Source organism: Hyla sarda, chromosome 2, assembly GCF_029499605.1.
Source record: "Hyla sarda isolate aHylSar1 chromosome 2, aHylSar1.hap1, whole genome shotgun sequence".
In the NCBI taxonomy this organism is placed as follows: Eukaryota; Metazoa; Chordata; class Amphibia; order Anura; family Hylidae; genus Hyla; species Hyla sarda.
Window position 1 is genome coordinate 390,554,340 of NC_079190.1, and position 21,079 is coordinate 390,575,418.

Here is a 21,079-nt window from a genome sequence, read left to right on the forward strand (position 1 = left end):
ACATCAGTCAATTCATTTTAATGGAAAGCAGCCATACAGCCATCTTTCACATGTACAGAATCCTGTGCATATTTGTTGCACAGGATTTTATGCTGCAGATTTGAATGTAAACTAAATGACTGAACACAACTTTAATCCTGTGCATTAAATCCTGAGCATCAAATATGTTATGTGAATAAACCCATAAGATGCAGGTGGTTGTGGATATTATATTAATCAATTCATTTTAATGGAAAGCAGTTGTACAGTAGAGCCGGGACTGTTTGTTTTAAGCTTGCTCCTGCAAGGTGTGTGTTTAATCCTACCCGCTTCTGCAAACATTTTGTCACAGCTTTCAAAAATAGTACCCCTCGCACTTATGCTACATTCACTTGTTTGTTGTGTTTATGTTTTATAATAAAAACATATTTGATAAAAAAATAATACTACTTGTGCCATTTTATTACCCTCATACTATTTAATTACCCCTTGTGCCATTTATTTACCCCTCGTGCCATTTCACTAGCCTCTTGTGCCATTTCATCAGCCCCCTGTGGCATTTCAGAGGTTTGCAGGACTGTGCAGGATTTTGCAGGAACTACTATATGTTCTGTGACTGCCTGTGACAACCCCCTTACCACCCGCATCTACAAGTTTTTTATTGGGTCCTATGGGACCTGTGGGATCTTATCCCGATGCAGGGCTCTACTGTACAGCCACCTCTCCAATAAGTATAAACTGGACTGCTAGATCTTTATAGTTTGTAATTAGTAGGATACTTTGTTTACTACATAAAATGAAACATCCTTTATAAAAAGAATACAAGAAAAAAAATGTCTATATTACAAACCCACCCCTTTCTAGGTATTAGTGGTGATGCAATAATCTCTGCCTCACTGCCTAGATCCCCTTGTAATTTGTTGGTCTTCTTACTAGAGAGAGCAGTAAAACCTCCTGCCTAGAGGATCATCTAGGTAGATTGTACTGCCTCCCTGTCTTCTCTATCAATTATGTAGATACATGTAGTACTACGTTCCGGTGTATCCTTGTCAACTATCCATGATGTCCAAAGCATCAGAGTAGAGGAAAATCTATCACAAATACATTTTTGGCCTGACAATGTAAATTTTTTGGCCAAAACATTGCTATCATGAAACGAGGGGCAGCAGGGATTACTGAGCCCTAAGATGTCCCTTAAAATGACTCTCCCTGCCTACTTGCCCATCCACCCTAAACAACGGATCGACAACTTGGAGCCGGTCCCTTCCTTGCGCTAAAGTGCATGGGTGTCAAAGTGAACAAAACAAACAGAACTGTACAAAGTCGGGAAACAAGTCAGGAACATAACGGGAATACAATAACCAACAAACAGATATCTAAATACAAACAAGGCATACTAACATACAGTTCGGAAAACGGGCTCAAGATTAACGGCATATATGATAATATGAACAAGACTAGATAAGAGGATAAATATACATCAGGAAAAAAACAGGAGATGCAGGGGATGAATAGATTACATGAATGTCAGAACACTAAACGGGTCAGGAAATCAAGAGCATTGTTCACACCGGACTAAGAAAAAGGAACACTTTGGACACCCCACTCCAATCATGGAGGGACATCAATACCAAAGCCAAAAAGGCTCCTAGCTAGTGGGCACTCTCCACCGAGTGATCAGGATATTGGCCTAGGAGGAAACAAAGATCCTAAATACAATCAAACACGAGTACAGACACAAGACTAACTAGATAGACTGCACAAGGGTCAAGAATTCTATCCTAGGAGATCCAGGATCAAACAAGGTCAAAACAGGACTGACAAAACGCACAGTGTGAATATGGACTCAGGAAACACAAACAGTACTTAAAACCCGATAAAGTGCTCAAACAAGCTAAGCTAAAATCTATATACTAAGCAGGACAGATAACCATGGTTAAAACTCAGGAAATGTGCTCAGACAGACAAAGCTAAGGTGCATAATAAACAAGACATGGTTAGAGTACAGGTCTAATTACCAGCCCAGAGCAGCACCTGAAGAGGCCTTATATATCCTCCCAGTGCTGAAGTCAGGAAGGTTAACTCTTCCCAACCCATGGAGAAATAAAACTTCAGACACAGACCTAATGTCTGAACAGTACCCAAAGCACAAAATACAGACATTACAGTTGCAATGTATTGCCTTAGTATAATATGAATCTAGTCCAGATCCATATTAAAATAAGGCAATATAGGGAAAGGTTTAAACCAAAAATGTGAAGTCAAACTATACTTTGTGATGGAATTTTCTCTGGTGGCTTGGACTCCTTGCATAGTGTACAGGGAATTAGTACTATATGTATCTACATGGCTAGGTGGAAGATGATATCAAGGTTTGCACAGAGAACTGAAAGTAGTGCATGCAACAAATTCACCATGTCAACTAGATAGTACTGCCTCGCTGTCTCTCTCCATCAGTTATGTAGACGCAGATACTACCTCCCTGTATCTGTCTGTCAGTTATGTAGATACAGATAGTACAGTTTCCCTGTTGCTGTCTGTCAATTATAAAGACATTTATATCACCTCCTCCCTGTCTCTCCCTTCCAGTTTTTTTAGACACAGATTGTACTGCTGCCCTATTCCTCCCTGACAGTTATGTAGACAAACTTACTACTGTCAGTTATATAAACAGAGATAGTACTACTTCCCTGTCTCTTCCTATCAGTTATGCAGACACACATAGTACTTACTTACTGTTTTATACTGTCAAGTATGGGCAGGGAAGAGTGAAGCGCTCCCAATTGCCTTGCCTATCCACCATAGATGACGGGTCCACAACCACGGTGACAGTCAATGCCTGAATAAGTGCAGGGAGTAAAACGTCAACAAAATAAAATTACAGTACAGATGGAGGTCAGGGCACTGTAAGGATTAACACACACTAACAGAAATAATAACTAAACACACACACACAATATGTCACAGTCCACAAGCCAAGCCAGTACCAAGAGATAACAGAAAAGCCAAATTGCAGAAACAGGAGAGGAGTCAGAGAGCAGAGCCAATGGGTCAAATATGACAGAAATTCAAGATACAGTTCAAACGCTAGCTAGGAGTATGAGCTCTTTCGCAGGCAGGACCTGGATGAATACTGAGAGTTTAAATAGGGAGCACAGCAGATGAAAAGCTAACGAGGTCAGCTGACCATCCAGAGAACAGGGCATTTCCACAGTAAATGGAACAACAAAAGACCTCAATGCAGATTAACCATTCGGGTTCTTACACATACCGTCAGTTATGTGGACACAGATAGTACTGCCTCCCTGTCTCTTTCTGTCAATTAGGTAGACACAGATACTACTGCTTCCCTGTCTCTATCGGTGAAATATGTAGACACAGATAGTACTGCTTCCCTGCCTCTTCCTGGCAGTTATGTAGACACAGATTGTACTTCCTCCCTATCTCTCCCTATAAGCAATATAGACACAGAAAATACCTATGTAATATCATATGCATTCTAATATTTACCTGTTATTTTCCACAGTTAGGAGAGAACATTACTAGAGGTGTTAAAACAAAATACAAAAATATTTTACTTTATAGAAAATTAGTTCTAAAAAATTAAATTTACAATGCCATGAAAAAGTAACAATATACTGTTTACTGCCAGCATGGTGCTCCGGTCTGGAGAGGGGGTGAGATGTTTGCTGGGTGTCAACATATTGAAGAGAGACGTGGAGAACAGGATGACATGCTGTATGATCTGGATTACTTCTTAACTGATATCTCTGACACTCTGTTCACCACCACTCAGAACCTGCCCCCTTCTTATCAATATCCAGATTTTGGTACGTACTGCTTTCTGTGTTTGTTTATGTTATGTTCCTGTCATTTAAACCTTTAAAGGAAATCTGTCACAAGTGTCATCTGCACTAACCTGACTTAAAATATATATCCATGGAACCCGATCTTATAATTGGGCAAAATTAAATATACACACCAAATACATGGCAAAAAGGGATATACACCATAAATATGACAAATAATGGAGACTGTAGTCATACTATAAAGGCTTCCACATTTCTTGTTTAATGGGCTGTAGTCAGTCTGCCACAACAAATACATGCATACTAACATAATAATTTACCAGGGTGTCCCATTTGAGTCACCCATGACCACAAGTTCCTCATGGCCCTGTTCATACCAATTTCTGAGCCCGACTCACGGATTACTACCAAATCGGTGGCAACATCTCCCAGTCAGCTCAAAATTTGTGGCCCCGGATACAAGGACCCTCTCGGTCCATATTAGTGCACACAAATCCTTACCCATTTATACCCCATCTACAGCATAACATCCTATATTATGGCCAGAAAAAAAGGATATTATATTATACCCTGATAAATTATGCTAAAGATATGCAATCCTATGCATAGATGTTACATATATTATACTGTGTTAAGGTTACATATATATTCTTAATTTTCTTTTTCTTTAGAAATAAAGATTTATTTATTTTTTAACTGTAAGATCCCGGCATGTACAGGCTGCCTGAGAATGATAGAGTTGTTGAAGCAATTACACTCCTATGACTCTCAGATCTAAGCATGTACAGGCTACCTGAGTGTTTACAGGTTGTTTGAGCATGATAGGAGCTTGACTAAAGCAGTCACACTCCTATCACTCTTAGGCAGTATGTACATGTAAGGGTGATAGGAGTTTGATTGCTGCAACCACACTGCACACTGGTATTAGTGAGAATATTGAACGAGGAGGCATAGTGTTATTTGGTGTGGTTAGAGATGTGACTGAGGTTGTGGTTAGGATGTGGTTAGAGCTTGGCTGGGCCTTGGGCTCTAGTCCCAGGTCTTTTGAAAAACTAGCAACAGAGCAGTGCCCCTGCACACAAGTAACCATTTATTTCTTGGGGCCTTTCATTCCTCTTGATTATATTTGAGATGTTTCTACACCTTGATTGAAGTCATCTGTGGTAAATTCAGTTGATTGGATATGACTTGGAAAGACAGCCTCCCCCACCATCTTTATAAGGTCTCACAATGTATATCAGAGCATAAATCAGCCATGAGGAGGTAAATAACTGCCTGTAGAGCTCAGACAGGTTTGTGTGCAGATGGGAGAAGGTTAACCATCACTGCAAAACTCCACCAATTTGTTATTGATTAAGTTTACAAAAAAGCACCCAATGGACTCCCGAATTGTGAGAAACAAGATTTTCGGGTCTGATGAAACTTTGATTGAACTTATTGGCCTTCATTTTAAGGGACCTGACCGGAGGAAACCAGGCATAGCACAGCAAGACTGGTCAGTGTTAAAGAAAAGCTAAATGGAGCAAAACACAGAGTTTTTCTTAATGAAAACCTGATCCAGAGTGCTCTGGGCCAAAAGTTCACCTTCCAACAAGTCAATGAACCTAAGCACATAGCCAAAACAACACAGGAGTGTCCTTGAAAGACCCAGTGTAGAAGTAGAAAAAGGAAACGGCCCAGGAAAGGCCCCTGGTGCGTTACCCTTAAAACTGCAGAGAAAGGGAGAGGGGAAGAGTCGAAGACTCTTTAAAATGGTTGCTCACCTTAAGCGTATGTAAATACGCATGTAACCTCAATCTGAGGTGCAATGAGGATGGATCCCAAGCGAGCCCAAGGTCCCAGGAGATAACCAAAGGAAATCCTGATGTGAATGTAAATGGAAAGTAGAAAAATTACCTTAACAAAGGCACACAGGTATCCAGAGGGAATTTATCACAACCAGATGAAGGAAGTAAAATAAAGTTCTTGTTTATTAAATCAATAAAACAATAACGCGTTTCGGGGTGTAGCAACCCCTTCTTCAGATTGGTACAGTGCATGCAGCAGAATGAACATGTGGGCTTTTTATATGGTTATCAATAAAGGCACAAAATGGTGGCAAGGTCAGGGATAGAACATGGTTTCAGCAAAAACAAAGAAAGAGGCAACATTACATATAAACAATAAAACAGTTTGGAGAAGAAGAACAGTAATAATTCAGTAACATTTCACTGTCAAACTGAACTCCGTCCTGTGCGTGCAGAAAAGGAGGCTTGGTTGCTGTAACAGGAGAAATACATCACTCCGTGGTCTCCATGCATTCCACAGAAAGTAAACAAAGTCCACGTGTCTCCCTCCTTGGTAGTGAGGGACGCGTTGCCACATAGCGATGTTGGAAGCGCTCAACAGTGAGCGTGAGCGCTCATTAGAAGCGCTCTGAGTTATAAATGATGTGCACAGCATTAAGCAGGAGCTGCTGATATAACAGAGCTCCTTATGAGCTGATGGGGACAGTATAGTGGAAACTATGTAGAATAGAAACTAAATATATATTTAGTTGCAGGACAAATACATAGTTGATTACAAACAGGCATGAATAGGGGCATTGTTAATGCAGAAAGTAGGAATATATAAAAAGATTATATTTATAGGTGTATCAATAAGACCAGGCAACTTAATAATATAACAGCTAATATTGGATGACGGGTTAGTAGTAAGATGTATGCTTATAATAAAATACTGATGATAATAAATAAATTCAGGTGATAGTAATAATGATATTAATAATAATAATATATACTTGATAATAAATAATATAAAATCCTCTCATAACATTTACCCGGTAATAGGAATGAATGAATAAATAGGGGGGCATATAGTGCGAATAGATACGTAAAAATATTCTAATAAAGGAATAAATATATCTCTAAAAAGGTATAGAATAATAAATAAATAAAAAATAAATAAAAGTATAAGGGGTGTCTATAAAAAGAGAGGAACAGAATTCTCTTACATGACTTCAGATTAAAGATTACCGTACTTTCAATATACGGTAGTCATTTAGGCCTAGAGGATGCAGAATGCACAATTGCTGTCTGGGCATGCTGAGATTTGTAGTTTTGCAACATCTGGAGGGCCACAGTTTGGAGATCAGTGTGCAGTAGTCTCTAAACTGTAGCCCTCCAGATGTTGCAAAACTGCAAATCCCAGCATGCCCAAACAGCTGCTCGGCATGCTGGGAGTTGTAGTTGCGTTCCTCCAGCTGTTGCATAACTACATCTCCCAACATGCCCTTCGGCAATCAGTACATGCTGGGAGTTGTAGTTTTGCAACAGCTGGAGGCACCCTGGTTGGAAAATACTGAATTAGGTAACAGAACCTAACTGAAGGTTTTCCAACCAGTGTGCCTCCAGCTGTTGCAAAAGTAGTTTTGTAACAGCTGAAGGTTTGCCCCCCCCCCCCCCCCCATGTGAATGTACAGGGTACATTCACACGGGCAGGTTTACAGTAAGTTTCCTGCTTCAAGTTTGAGCTGTGGCAAATTTTCTGCCGCGGCACAAACTCCTAGCGGGAAACTCACTGTAAACCCGTCAGTGCGAATGTACCCTAAAAACACTACACTACACTAACAAATAATAAAGGGTAAAACACTACATATACACCCCCTTACACTGCCCCCCCCCCCAATAAAAATAAAAAACATATCGTACGGCAGTTTTTCCAAAACAGAGCCTCCAGCTCTTGCAAAACAACAACTCGCAGCATTTCTGGACAGCCACTGACTGTCCAGGCATGCTGTGCTGGGAGTTTAGCAACAGCTGGAAGCACCCTTTTTGGGAATCACTGGCGTAGAATACCCCTATGTCCACCCCTATGTAATCCCTATTTTAGTCCTCAAATGCTCATGGTGCTCTCTCACTTCGGTGCCCTGTCGTATTTCAAGGAAACAGTTTAGGGCCACATATGGGGTATTTCTGTACTCTGGAGCAACTGCGTTACAAATTTTGGGAGGCTTTTTCTCCTTTTACCCCTTATAAAAAGGAAAAGTTGGGGTCTACATCAGCCGGTTAGTGTAAAAAAAAAATTTTTTTTTTACACTAACATGCTGGTGTTGCCCCATACTTTTTATTTTCACAAGAGGTAAAAAGAAAAAAAAGACAGCCAAAATTTGTTACGCAAATTTCTCCTGAGTACGGAAATACCCCATATGTGGGCGTAAAATGCTCTGCGGATGCACAATATGGCTCAGGAGTGAGAGCGCACTATGTACATTTGAGGCCTAAATTGGTGATTTGCACAGGCGTGGCTGATTTTACAGCGGTTCTGACATAAACGCAAAAAAATAAATGCCCACATGTGACCCCCATTTTGGAAACTATACTCCTCACAGAACGTGACAAGAGGTATAGTGAGCCTTAACACCCCACAGGTGTTTGACGAATTTACGTTAAAGTTTGATGGGAAGATTAAGAAAACATTTTTTTTTCACAAAAATGCTGGTGTTACCCTAAATTTTTCATTTTCACAAGGGAAAATAGGAAAAAAGCCCCCCAAAATTTGTAACCCCATTTCTTCTGAGTAAGAACATACGCCATGTGTGGATCTAAAGTGCTCTGCAGGCAAACTACAAGGATCAGAAGAGAAGGAGCGCCATTGGAATTTTGGAGAGAAAATTTGGCCGGAATTCAAGGCCACATGTGTTTATAAAGCCCCCATAGTGCCAGAACAATGGACCCCCCCCCCCACATGTGACCCCATTTTGGAAACTACACCCCTCTCAGAATGTAATAAGGGGTGCAGTGAGCATTTACGCCCCACAGGTGTCTGACAGATTTTTGGAACAGTGGTCCTTGAAAATGAAAATTTTTATTTTTCATTTGCACAGCCCACTGTTCCAAGGATCTGTCAAAAGCCAGTGGGGTGTAAATGCTCACTGCACCCCTTATTAAATTCTGTGGGGGGTGTAGTTTCCAAAATGGGGTCACATGTGGGGGGGTCCACTGTTCTGGCACCACGGGGGGCTGTGTAAATGCACAAGGCCCCCGACTTCTATTCCAACCAAATTTTCTCTCCATAAGCTCAATGGCGCTCCTTCTCTTCTGAGCATTGTAATGCGCCAGCAGAGAACTTTTAGTCCACATATGGGGTATTTCCATACTCAGAAGAAATGGGGTTACAAATTTATGGGGGCATTTTCTCCTATTACCCCTTGTAGAAATGTAAAATTTGGGGAAAAACCAGCATTTTAGTGAGAAAAAAAAAAGTTTCATTTACACGTCCAACTTTAACGAAAGTGGTCAAACACCTGTGGGGTGTTAAGGCTCACTGGACCCCTTGTTATGTGGTGTAGGGGTGTAGTTTCCAAAATAGTATGCCATGTGGGGGTATTCTTGCTGTTCTGGCACCATAGGGTCTTCCTAAATGTGACATGCCCCCCAAAAACCATTTCAGAAAAATTCACTCTTCAAAATCCTATTGTCGCTCCTTCCCTTCTGAGCCCTCTAGTGCACCCACAGAACACTTCACATACACATATGAGGTATTTCCTTACTCGAGAGAAATTGGGTTCCAAATTTTACAAAGATTTTTCTCCTTTTATCCCTTGTAAAAATAAAAAAACTGGGTCTACAAGAACATGCGAGTGGAAAAATGAAGATTTTGAATTTTCTCCTTCACTTTTCTGCTATTCCTGTGAAACATCTAAAGGGTTAACACACTTACTGAATGTAATTTTGAATATTTTGATGGGTGCAGTTTTTGTAATGGGGTAATTTGTGGGGTATTTCTAATATGAAGGCCCCTCAAATCCACTTCAAAACTGAACTTGTCCCTGAAAAATTCTGATTTAGAAAATTTTGTGAAAAATTGGAAAATTGCTGCTATACTTTGAAGCCCTCTGATGTCTTTCAAAAGTAAAAACATGTCAACTTAATGATGCAAACACAAAGTTGACATATTGTATATGTGAATCAATATATAATTTATTTGGAATGTCCATTTTCCTTATAAGCAGAGAGTTTCAAAGTAAAAAAAAAATGCAACATTTAAAAAATTTTCATGAAATTTTTGAATTTTTCACCAAGAAATTATGCAAGTATCGACAAAATTTTACCACTAACATAAAGTAGAATATGTCACGAAAAAACAATCTCGGAATCAGATTGAAAGGTATAAGCTAAAAGTATCAAATTATAGTCATACGCTAACTAAATAATAAAGCCTACGGGTGACTAAAGGGGAAAAAACTAAGTAGGTACCTTAAAACATAACTTTTAATGACTGGTTAAAATAGTTTCACACAAAATGATACAGTGTGTATACAAAAATCCCACCACTAGGGGAAAAAAATGAAAAGGGAGGGTGAACCAATATATGCACTTCCCTTATTATCGCATAGCAATTATGTATCATTGTACACCAGAATACTATAATAAAGACAGAAAAAAAAACCTTCAAGATACCCAACGCGGTTCTGTTCTCAGAGGAACTTCATCAGGGGTAAATAACAATAGGAGGTTACAGCAAACCAAAGAACACAGTAAACACAGGTGTCAGCATAAACAATATACCTGCAGCCCATATATATCAACTGTAATTAAAATGTGTCATACTTAGTAAAAATCCCTGTCAGGATTGATAACTTGAGAATGGACAATGCCGATACTCCAGGGAGTGACAACACAATAGCCCTATCCACAGCACATGATGTATCATGGGGTAGGGGATCACACAACTGGCTGCATAGAGAATAGTACAGGGCTGCAAGATAGAGGCGAGGTGCCACACAAGGCTCTGCATTGGCAGAGCGCCCGTACAATGCCGGGAAGCGCACCAATAATACCATCCCAGAGTTATTAATGCTTAAAGTGACAGTGGTCAGATTTGCAAAAAAAGGCCTGCGTCCTTAAGGTGAAAATAAGCTATGTCCTTAAGGGGTTAATAGCAGTAATTTACAAATCTGTTTAACTTTCTGGCAGCAGTTGATGAAAAAATTTATAAATAAACCCCTTTAAGGTCATTTTTCTACTTTCCATTGAGCTTCACATTAGCATTTCCTCTGGTTATCTCCTGGGACCTTGGGCTCACAAGGGATTTATCCTCATTGCACCACAGATTGAGGTTGCATGTGTATTTACATACGCTCTAGGTGAGCGACCATTTTAAAGAGTCATCGACTCTTCCCATCTCCGTTTCTCTGTAGTTTTAAGGGTAATGCACAAGGTGCCTTTCCTGGGCCTTTTCCTTTTTCTACTTCTACACAGGTTCTACCATCCAGCTTCTTCCCTTCTTGGATTTTGCCGGCAGAGTCTATCCATCTGACTCAAGACCCTGGGCGACTACGACGTTCACCCAACAGGTCAACTCCATAATGGATCCTTAGAATATAAGTCTCAACAAAAGGAATCTTCTCTTCCAAATATCTGTCACCTCCTGGAGTAACAACCCCTCAAATGGACTGGTCTCCTCAGAGGGAGGTACCGCCAACATCACTGACTGCATGAAAACATTGTTTTTTGAACATGAAAAACTTTACAGCGATGAAATACAACATCACCTAGATAGTCCCATCCTGAATATTTACACTATAGAAAATATCATACCAAGCGGCCTACGCCTCTATTCGGTACCCTTTATTTCAAATGACAACACCTTTTGTAACAGATGGGATACTGCATTAAATATATGCTCCACCACACTTCTCAATCTATTAATTGAGAAAAGAAACAGTTTGGTAGAGGACATTGCAGAAAAAATTGACATCTGCCAAACCAATTTAGAGCAGTACCACCGCCTTCAGGAATTTCCCATGTGGTACAAAAACCTTACATCCAAAATCAACAAACTAGAGAGAGAGACCTAGGCAAAAAATTTGGAAAACTCTCAAGAGATAGAGAAGACTATGCTTCCAACAACATCAGTTATTGGCTCAAAACAGACTATAAAAAGAAAAACATAGACATAAACAATCCTCACAACAATATTCCCTCTTATTCACAATACATCCCCCATGTCTCCATAAAACCACGCACCAACCATTCTCATTCCAAAGGTCCCCGCTACAATAAACCCTATTCTACTAAATCACATCCTACTCAAACTTCAAAACCACAATCCACTAAAACTTTTTTACCTTTTTTACAAAAGCCAGCACCTCCTCCCATTCCTCAGTAAATATACATAACCCATCACTCCCATCAGTTACAAACATAAATCATACTGTAGAACCACCACCCACAGAACCCTTACGTCCGGAGCACACAGTAGTTCATCAAGCACAGGTTCATCCCACACCACAAACCATCCCAGAAGAACTTTTAGCTTTACTCAATGAACAGACCACCACCACCCAATGCACATTACCCTCTGGCCGGTACGATTCCATTACCGAACTATCATCAGAAGACTCTCTTCTGACCTTACATGACAGAGCTGACACCCCGACAATTTCATTGTCCCCTGACCACGCATTTCACACCCCAGCTACCTGCCCTATACTAACAGATTATTCACCAAGCAATGGAGATGCCTACCACCAACTCTCACCTCCCCCTTTGCATCATTGACACTCACCACTCCGACAGAACAAATCCATCTAGCCCCCCGTCTGGACTTAAAGCGAAAAAAACAGAAAGGGAGGGTGCAGAAGTAATAGAGCCAGAAGAGAGAGAAAAAAAGAAAGAGAAAACACACCCATTCCAAACCACAGAATCCAACCTAGTAATTTTTTTTTACCTATCCTTTCACTGTCTAACACCCATAGAGAGGATAGTTTTGGAGAGAGGCCTTTCCTTTTACCCCACTAGTGGTTCTTTCAACTTTTTCGGGATCTACACTCCTTTAATAGGAAACTTACCATCAAATGTCACTTTAATATAGTAGACTCATCCAATGACTTCAGCAAATATACACCTGCCTCTTTGAATAAGAATTATTTACAACCACCTCCTTTTACTACTAACTTAAAACCCAAATCAAATTTTAACTCATTACATTATCGGGACAATTTGATAGAAATCTTTTTTTTCTCTGGTTTCAAAAGACTTTGAAAAATTAAAACCTAATTTATGCAACTCATACCTCTCTGTAAAAGAAAAAAAGGGCCTTACAAAATTTTCCAAAAATTTGGATATAATTATCAAACCTGCGGATAAAGGTGGAGGGGTTGTCATACTTAACAGAGAAGACTATATCGAAGAAGCATTAAGGCAATTATCAGATACCACATTTTACAAGCCACTCTCCTTTAACCCAACCTCTAAATAGAATGAAGAGTTAAAGTCCCTTGTTACTGTTACGCCGAGCGCTCCGGGTCCCCGCTCCTCCCCGGAGCGCTCGCTTCACTCTCCCCGCGGCAGCGCTCCGGTCACGTCCTCTGACCCGGGGCGCTGCGATTCCGCTGCCAGCCGGGATGCGATTCGCGATGCGGGTAGCGCCCGCTCGCGATGCGCACCCCGGCTCCCCTACCTGACTCGCTCTCCGTCTGTTCTGTCCCGGCGCGCGCGGCCCCGCTCCCTAGGGCGCGCGCGCGCCGGGTCTCTGCGATTTAAAGGGCCACTGCGCCGCTGATTGGCGCAGTGGTTCCAATTAGTGTGTTCACCTGTGCACTTCCCTATATCACCTCACTTCCCCTGCACTCCCTTGCCGGATCTTGTTGCCTTAGTGCCAGTGAAAGCGTTCCTTGTGTGTTCCTTGCCTGTGTTTCCAGACCTTCTGCCGTTGCCCCTGACTACGATCCTTGCTGCCTGCCCCGACCTTCTGCTACGTCCGACCTTGCTTTTGCCTACTCCCTTGTACCGCGCCTATCTTCAGCAGCCAGAGAGGTGAGCCGTTGCTAGTGGATACGACCTGGTCACTACCGCCGCAGCAAGACCATCCCGCTTTGCGGCGGGCTCTGGTGAAAACCAGTAGTGGCTTAGAACCGGTCCACTAGCACGGTCCACGCCAATCCCTCTCTGGCACAGAGGATCCACTACCTGCCAGCCGGCATCGTGACAGTAGATCCGGCCATGGATCCCGCTGAAGTTCCTCTGCCAGTTGTCGCTGACCTCACCACGGTGGTCGCCCAGCAGTCACAACAGATAGCGCAACAAGGCCAACAGCTGTCTCAACTGACCGTTATGCTACAACAGTTACTACCACAGCTTCAGCAGTCATCTCCTCCGCCAGCTCCTGCACCTCCTCCGCAGCGAGTGGCCGCTCCTGGGATACGCTTATCCTTGCCGGATAAATTTGATGGGGACTCTAAGTTTTGCCGTGGCTTTCTTTCCCAATGTTCCCTGCATCTGGAGATGATGTCGGACCTGTTTCCCACTGAAAGGTCTAAGGTGGCTTTCGTAGTCAGCCTTCTGTCCGGAAAAGCCCTGTCATGGGCCACACCGCTCTGGGACCGCAATGACCCCGTCACTGCCTCTGTACACTCCTTCTTCTCGGAAATCCGAAGTGTCTTTGAGGAACCTGCCCGAGCCTCTTCTGCTGAGACTGCCCTGTTGAACCTGGTCCAGGGTAATTCTTCCGTTGGCGAGTATGCCGTACAATTCCGTACTCTTGCTTCAGAATTGTCCTGGAATAATGAGGCCCTCTGCGCGACCTTCAAAAAAGGCCTATCCAGCAACATTAAAGATGTTCTGGCCGCACGAGAAATTCCTGCTAATCTACATGAACTTATTCACCTAGCCACTCGCATTGACATGCGTTTTTCCGAAAGGCGTCAGGAACTCCGCCAAGATATGGACTCTGTTCGCACGAGGCGTTTCTTCTCCTCGGCTCCTCTCTCCTCTGGTCCCCTGCAATCTGTTCCTGTGCCTCCCGCCGTGGAGGCTATGCAGGTCGACCGGTCTCGCCTGACACCTCAAGAGAGGACACGACGCCGTATGGAGAACCTCTGCCTGTACTGTGCTAGTACCGAACACTTCCTGAGAGATTGTCCTATCCGTCCTCCCCGCCTGGAAAGACGTACGCTGACTCCGCACAAAGGTGAGACAGTCCTTGATGTCTACTCTGCTTCTCCACGTCTTACTGTGCCTGTGCGGATGTCTGCCTCTGCCTTCTCCTTCTCTACAGTGGCCTTCTTGGACTCTGGATCTGCAGGAAATTTTATTTTGGCCTCTCTCGTCAACAGGTTCAACATCCCGGTGACCAGTCTCGCCAGACCCCTCTACATCAATTGTGTAAATAATGAAAGATTGGACTGTACCATACGTTTCCGCACGGAGCCCCTTCTTATGAGCATCGGATCTCATCATGAGAGGATTGAACTTTTGGTCCTCCCCAATTGCACCTCGGAAATTCTCCTTGGACTTCCCTGGCTTCAACTTCATTCCCCTACCCTGGATTGGTCCACTGGGGAGATCAAGAGTTGGGGGTCCTCTTGTTCCAAGAACTGTCTAAAACCGGTTCCCAGTAACCCTTGCCGTAACTCTGTGGTTCCTCCAGTAACCGGTCTCCCTAAGGCCTATATGGACTTCGCGGATGTTTTCTGCAAAAAACAAGCTGAGACTCTACCTCCTCACAGGCCTTATGATTGCCCTATCGACCTCCTCCCGGGCACTACTCCACCCCGGGGCAGAATTTATCCTCTCTCTGCCCCAGAGACTCTTGCCATGTCCGAATACGTCCAGGAGAATCTAAAAAAGGGCTTTATCCGTAAATCCTCCTCTCCTGCCGGAGCCGGATTTTTCTTTGTGTCCAAAAAAGATGGCTCCCTACGTCCTTGCATTGACTACCGCGGTCTTAATAAAATCACGGTTAAGAACCGCTACCCCTTACCCCTCATCTCTGAACTCTTTGATCGCCTCCAAGGTGCCCACATCTTCACTAAATTGGACTTAAGAGGCGCCTATAACCTCATCCGCATCAGAGAGGGGGACGAGTGGAAAACGGCATTTAACACCAGAGATGGACACTTTGAGTATCTGGTCATGCCCTTTGGACTGTGCAACGCCCCTGCCGTCTTCCAAGACTTTGTCAATTAAATTTTTCGTGATCTGTTATACTCCTGTGTTGTTGTATATCTGGACGATATCCTAATTTTTTCTGCCAATCTAGAAGAACACCGCCAGCATGTCCGTATGGTTCTTCAGAGACTTCGTGACAACCAACTCTATGCCAAAATTGAGAAATGTCTGTTTGAATGCCAATCTCTTCCTTTTCTAGGATATTTGGTCTCTGGCCAGGGACTACAGATGGATCCAGACAAACTCTCTGCCGTCTTAGATTGGCCACGCCCCTCCGGACTCCGTGCTATCCAACGCTTTTTGGGGTTCGCCAATTATTACAGGCAATTTATTCCACATTTTTCTACCATTGTGGCTCCTATCGTGGCTTTAACCAAAAAAAATGCTGATCCCAAGTCCTGGCCTCCTCAAGCAGAAGACGCCTTTAAACGACTCAAGTCTGCCTTTTCTTCGGCTCCCGTCCTCTCCAGACCTGACCCTTCCAAACCCTTCCTATTGGAGGTTGATGCCTCCTCAGTGGGAGCTGGAGCTGTTCTTCTACAAAAAAATTCTTCCGGGCATGCTGTCACTTGTGGTTTTTTCTCTAGGACCTTCTCTCCAGCGGAGAGGAACTACTCCATCGGGGATCGAGAGCTTCTAGCCATTAAATTAGCACTTGAGGAATGGAGGCATCTGCTGGAGGGATCAAGTTCTCCTGTTATTATCTACACCGACCACAAGAACCTCTCCTACCTCCAGTCTGCCCAACGGCTGAATCCTCGCCAGGCCCGGTGGTCTCTGTTCTTTGCCCGATTTAATTTTGAGATTCACTTTCGTCCTGCCGATAAGAACATTAGGGCCGATGCTCTCTCTCGTTCCTCGGATGCCTCAGAAGTTGAACTCTCTCCGCAACACATCATTCCACCTGACTGCCTGATCTCCACTTCTCCTGCCTCCATCAGGCAGACTCCTCCAGGAAAGACCTTTGTTTCTCCTCGCCAACGCCTCGGAATCCTCAAATGGGGTCACTCCTCCCATCTCGCAGGTCATGCGGGTATCAAGAAATCTGTGCAACTCATCTCCCGCTTCTATTGGTGGCCGACTCTGGAGACGGATGTTGTGGACTTTGTGCGAGCCTGCACTATCTGTGCCCGGGATAAGACTCCTCGCCAGAAGCCCGCTGGTTTTCTTCATCCTCTGCCTGTCCCCGAACAGCCTTGGTCTCTGATTGGTATGGATTTTATTACTGATTTACCCCCTTCCCGTGGCAACACTGTTATTTGGGTGGTCGTTGATCGATTCTCCAAAATGGCACATTTCATCCCTCTTCCTGGTCTTCCTTCTGCGCCTCAGTTGGCTAAACAATTTTTTGTACACATTTTTCGTCTTCACGGGTTGCCTACGCAGATTGTCTCGGATAGAGGCGTCCAATTCGTGTCTAAATTCTGGAGGGCTCTCTGTAAACAACTCAAGATTAAATTAAATTTTTCTTCTGCATATCATCCCCAGTCCAATGGACAAGTAGAAAGGATTAACCAGATCTTGGGTGATTATTTGCGACATTTTGTTTCCTCCCGCCAGGATGACTGGGCAGATCTCCTCCCATGGGCCGAATTCTCGTATAACTTCAGGGTCTCTGAGTCTTCCTCCAAATCCCCATTTTTCGTGGTGTACGGCCGTCACCCTCTTCCCCCCCTCCCTACTCCCTTGCCCTCTGGTCTGCCCGCTGTGGATGAAATTTCTCGTGACCTTTCCATCATATGGAGAGAGACCCAAAATTCTCTCTTACAGGCTTCATCACGCATGAAGAAGTTCGCGGATAAGAAAAGAAGAGCTCCCCCCGTTTTTTCCCCTGGAGACAAGGTATGGCTCTCCGCTAAATATGTCCGCTTCCGTGTCCCTAGCTACAAGTTGGGACCACGCTATCTTGGTCCTTTCAAAATTTTGTGTCAAATTAATCCTGTCTCTTATAAACTTCTTCTTCCTTCCTCTCTTCGTATCCCTAATGCCTTTCACGTCTCTCTTCTCAAACCACTCATCCTCAACCGTTTTTCTCCCAAATCTGTTCCTCCCACTCCTGTTTCCGGCTCCTCGGACATCTTCTCGGTCAAAGAAATTTTAGCTGCCAAAAAGGTCAGAGGGAAAAAATTTTTTTTAGTGGACTGGGAGGGTTGTGGTCCTGAAGAGAGATCCTGGGAACCTGAGGACAACATCCTAGACAAAAGTCTGCTCCTCAGGTTCTCAGGCTCTAAGAAGAGGGGGAGACCCAAGGGGGGGGGTACTGTTACGCCGAGCGCTCCGGGTCCCCGCTCCTCCCCGGAGCGCTCGCTTCACTCTCCCCGCGGCAGCGCTCCGGTCACGTCCTCTGACCCGGGGCGCTGCGATTCCGCTGCCAGCCGGGATGCGATTCGCGATGCGGGTAGCGCCCGCTCGCGATGCGCACCCCGGCTCCCCTACCTGACTCGCTCTCCGTCTGTTCTGTCCCGGCGCGCGCGGCCCCGCTCCCTAGGGCGCGCGCGCGCCGGGTCTCTGCGATTTAAAGGGCCACTGCGCCGCTGATTGGCGCAGTGGTTCCAATTAGTGTGTTCACCTGTGCACTTCCCTATATCACCTCACTTCCCCTGCACTCCCTTGCCGGATCTTGTTGCCTTAGTGCCAGTGAAAGCGTTCCTTGTGTGTTCCTTGCCTGTGTTTCCAGACCTTCTGCCGTTGCCCCTGACTACGATCCTTGCTGCCTGCCCCGACCTTCTGCTACGTCCGACCTTGCTTTTGCCTACTCCCTTGTACCGCGCCTATCTTCAGCAGCCAGAGAGGTGAGCCGTTGCTAGTGGATACGACCTGGTCACTACCGCCGCAGCAAGACCATCCCGCTTTGCGGCGGGCTCTGGTGAAAACCAGTAGTGGCTTAGAACCGGTCCACTAGCACGGTCCACGCCAATCCCTCTCTGGCACAGAGGATCCACTACCTGCCAGCCGGCATCGTGACAGTTACCTTCTATCATGATAAAGGTGTTTTAACAAAACATGAAACAGAATATATTTTAATCACTGCTCTCCCAATATTTTATTATCTTCCGAAAGTACATAAGGATGTTGAGAAACCACTTGGTAGTCCCATAATATCCGGTATAAATTCCCTAACTGCAAACCTATCCCACTATATAAATATCATTTTACAAAGATATGTAATCACTTTAGAATCATACTTAGAAGACACCACCGATTTTTATTTCCTCTATTTTACAATTAATGGGGAAAAACACTATCTTTTTATAACAATGGACATTTCATCACTCTACACAATTATTGATCATAAATTGAGTCTCAGCAATAAACACAAATAGATAGCTTACTATAGTCACTACAGGCTATCGCGTTTCCTTCATCAATCAAATATCAAAACAATAAACAGGGGTATGACTTACATGTATAAAATGCAGTTTTATTGGTTATATTCTTATTAAGAACATATAACCCCTCAGACAGAACAAAAATTATTCACCTTTGACGGCATATGGGAATAAAATATTCACAGAGAATAGAACATAAAGTAATACTGATAACAACCGCCTCCTTACAATATTGCACCTCAGTTGGTCACTTTCACAGTCTCCAGATAGTGACCTATTGCACATATAATTATATTGCAGTTATATTATATTGCACATACCGTTAAGCCTACCAAGTCGGTTCGGACCTTAAGATGGGAAATATCATACAGGCAGGGACAGCTGATGTATCCTGTCCCTACACTCCCTCTCTGTCCCTATTGTGTAGTGGAGGTATGGCCCTAGTGTAACCTTCCCCTTACTGTCTGGCACGTAACTGGGGCACTCTTCCTAATAAGGATGACCCCCTTGCAGCAGGACCCTCTCCCTACACTGGTACAGTCCTGATAAGTGTATACAGTATAAGGGAAAAACAAAGTGCAAGTGCTAAGGTGCAAATATAAAGTCACAATTCACATTGATATATAGAAAAACCACATGTAGTACAACATGACCTGATAAATTGAGTCTCAACGCAATCTCTCACTACCTCAACAATGATGCTACTTTACCTCAAGAACAAAGTGATTTTATCTTTAAGGGAATCACATTCATTTTAACCCACAACTATTTTTTATTTTTAAACCAAATATATTTGCAACAGAGAGGGACCGCAATTAGGACACATTTTGAGCCTAGTTTTGCAAAACTTTTTGTTGGGCGTTTTGAAGATATTGTTTTACACACACCCCTCTTTTATCAATTGTAAATAATTCAAACGGTATATTGACAATATTTTTCTTGTATGGGACGGCACCCATGCAGAATTAACATCTTTTTTACAACAATTGAAAAATAATGACAGGCTTAATGTTTACACAAAATATTTCTGAAAACAATGCAGAATTTTTAGATGTATGTGTTTTTTTATACTGGTGATTTTAAACTAAACACAAAATCCTTCTTTAAAAAGGTAGATAGCAACAGCTATCTCAGCTTCACCAGTTCCCACTTCAAAAAATGGCTTTCAAATGTCCCATACAGGCAATTTAAAAGAATTTGCCGCAATTGCATTTTAGAATCTGACTACGTAACACGTAATTACTTAAAAGCAGGTTCCATGCAAAAAAGTGTCCTGAGAAACTGATTGCATCTGCTAGTAACAGAGCAAGCCATTTCTCACAAGCTGAATGTCTCACTAAAAGTACTAAAGACAATATTACTGAATCCCAAGAGAAAAGATGTCTAAATTTTATTACTGCCATTTCCAATAATAGTAGCCAAATCAGATGCATTTTGGCTAAACATTGGGACATCTTATTAAATGATCCATTTCTTCACTCTAGTCTTCCACCTAAACCTCAACTAACATACCGAAGAGCACGGTCTTTGAAGAACATTCCTGCTCCTAGTAACCTGAAAACCCATAGTGACAGAAATCCAGTAACCTTTCTTCATCAAAATGGCTGCTTTAAATTGTTACACTTCGTACTCCGGCCGCGAGCGAATTGTCTCTCTCTCCCTGGCTGCCGGCGGAACTGGGATTCGTATCGTGGGACGCGCCTGCATGGGAATCCCAGCCCGTCACTTACCATGCTCCTTAGCTGTGTCTCAGCTCCAGCTTGTGTCCCCGTCCCCTAGGGCGTGCGCGCCGGAGCTCTAAAATTTAAAGGGCCAGTGCGCCCATAATTATGTTCTACACCTGTCACCAGTCTATAAGTTCCTGCACCTCCCCCTCTTCCCTGCCGGACCTTCAGTGCCCCTAGCCTGAGATTCCCTATTGCCTGTTTGCCTTACCCATGTAACCAGACCTTTCCGCTTCGTTATTTGACTACGCACCTTTGCCGCCTGCCTTGACCTTCTGCTAAGTTCAACTACGCTACTGCCTCTA

At 43.4% G+C, this 21,079-nt stretch overlaps 1 protein-coding gene across 1 annotated transcript in view; it reads left to right on the top strand.

The window, feature by feature from the left end:
* The window catches only part of MLXIPL (MLX interacting protein like), a 208,290-nt gene that overhangs the window by 76,717 nt on the left and 110,494 nt on the right, over positions 1-21,079 (top strand). Inside the window, exon 6 of the mRNA XM_056558638.1 lies at positions 3,632-3,809. Within this exon, the coding sequence (XP_056414613.1) occupies positions 3,632-3,809 (178 nt within the window). The remainder of the gene's footprint in view (positions 1-3,631; positions 3,810-21,079) is intronic.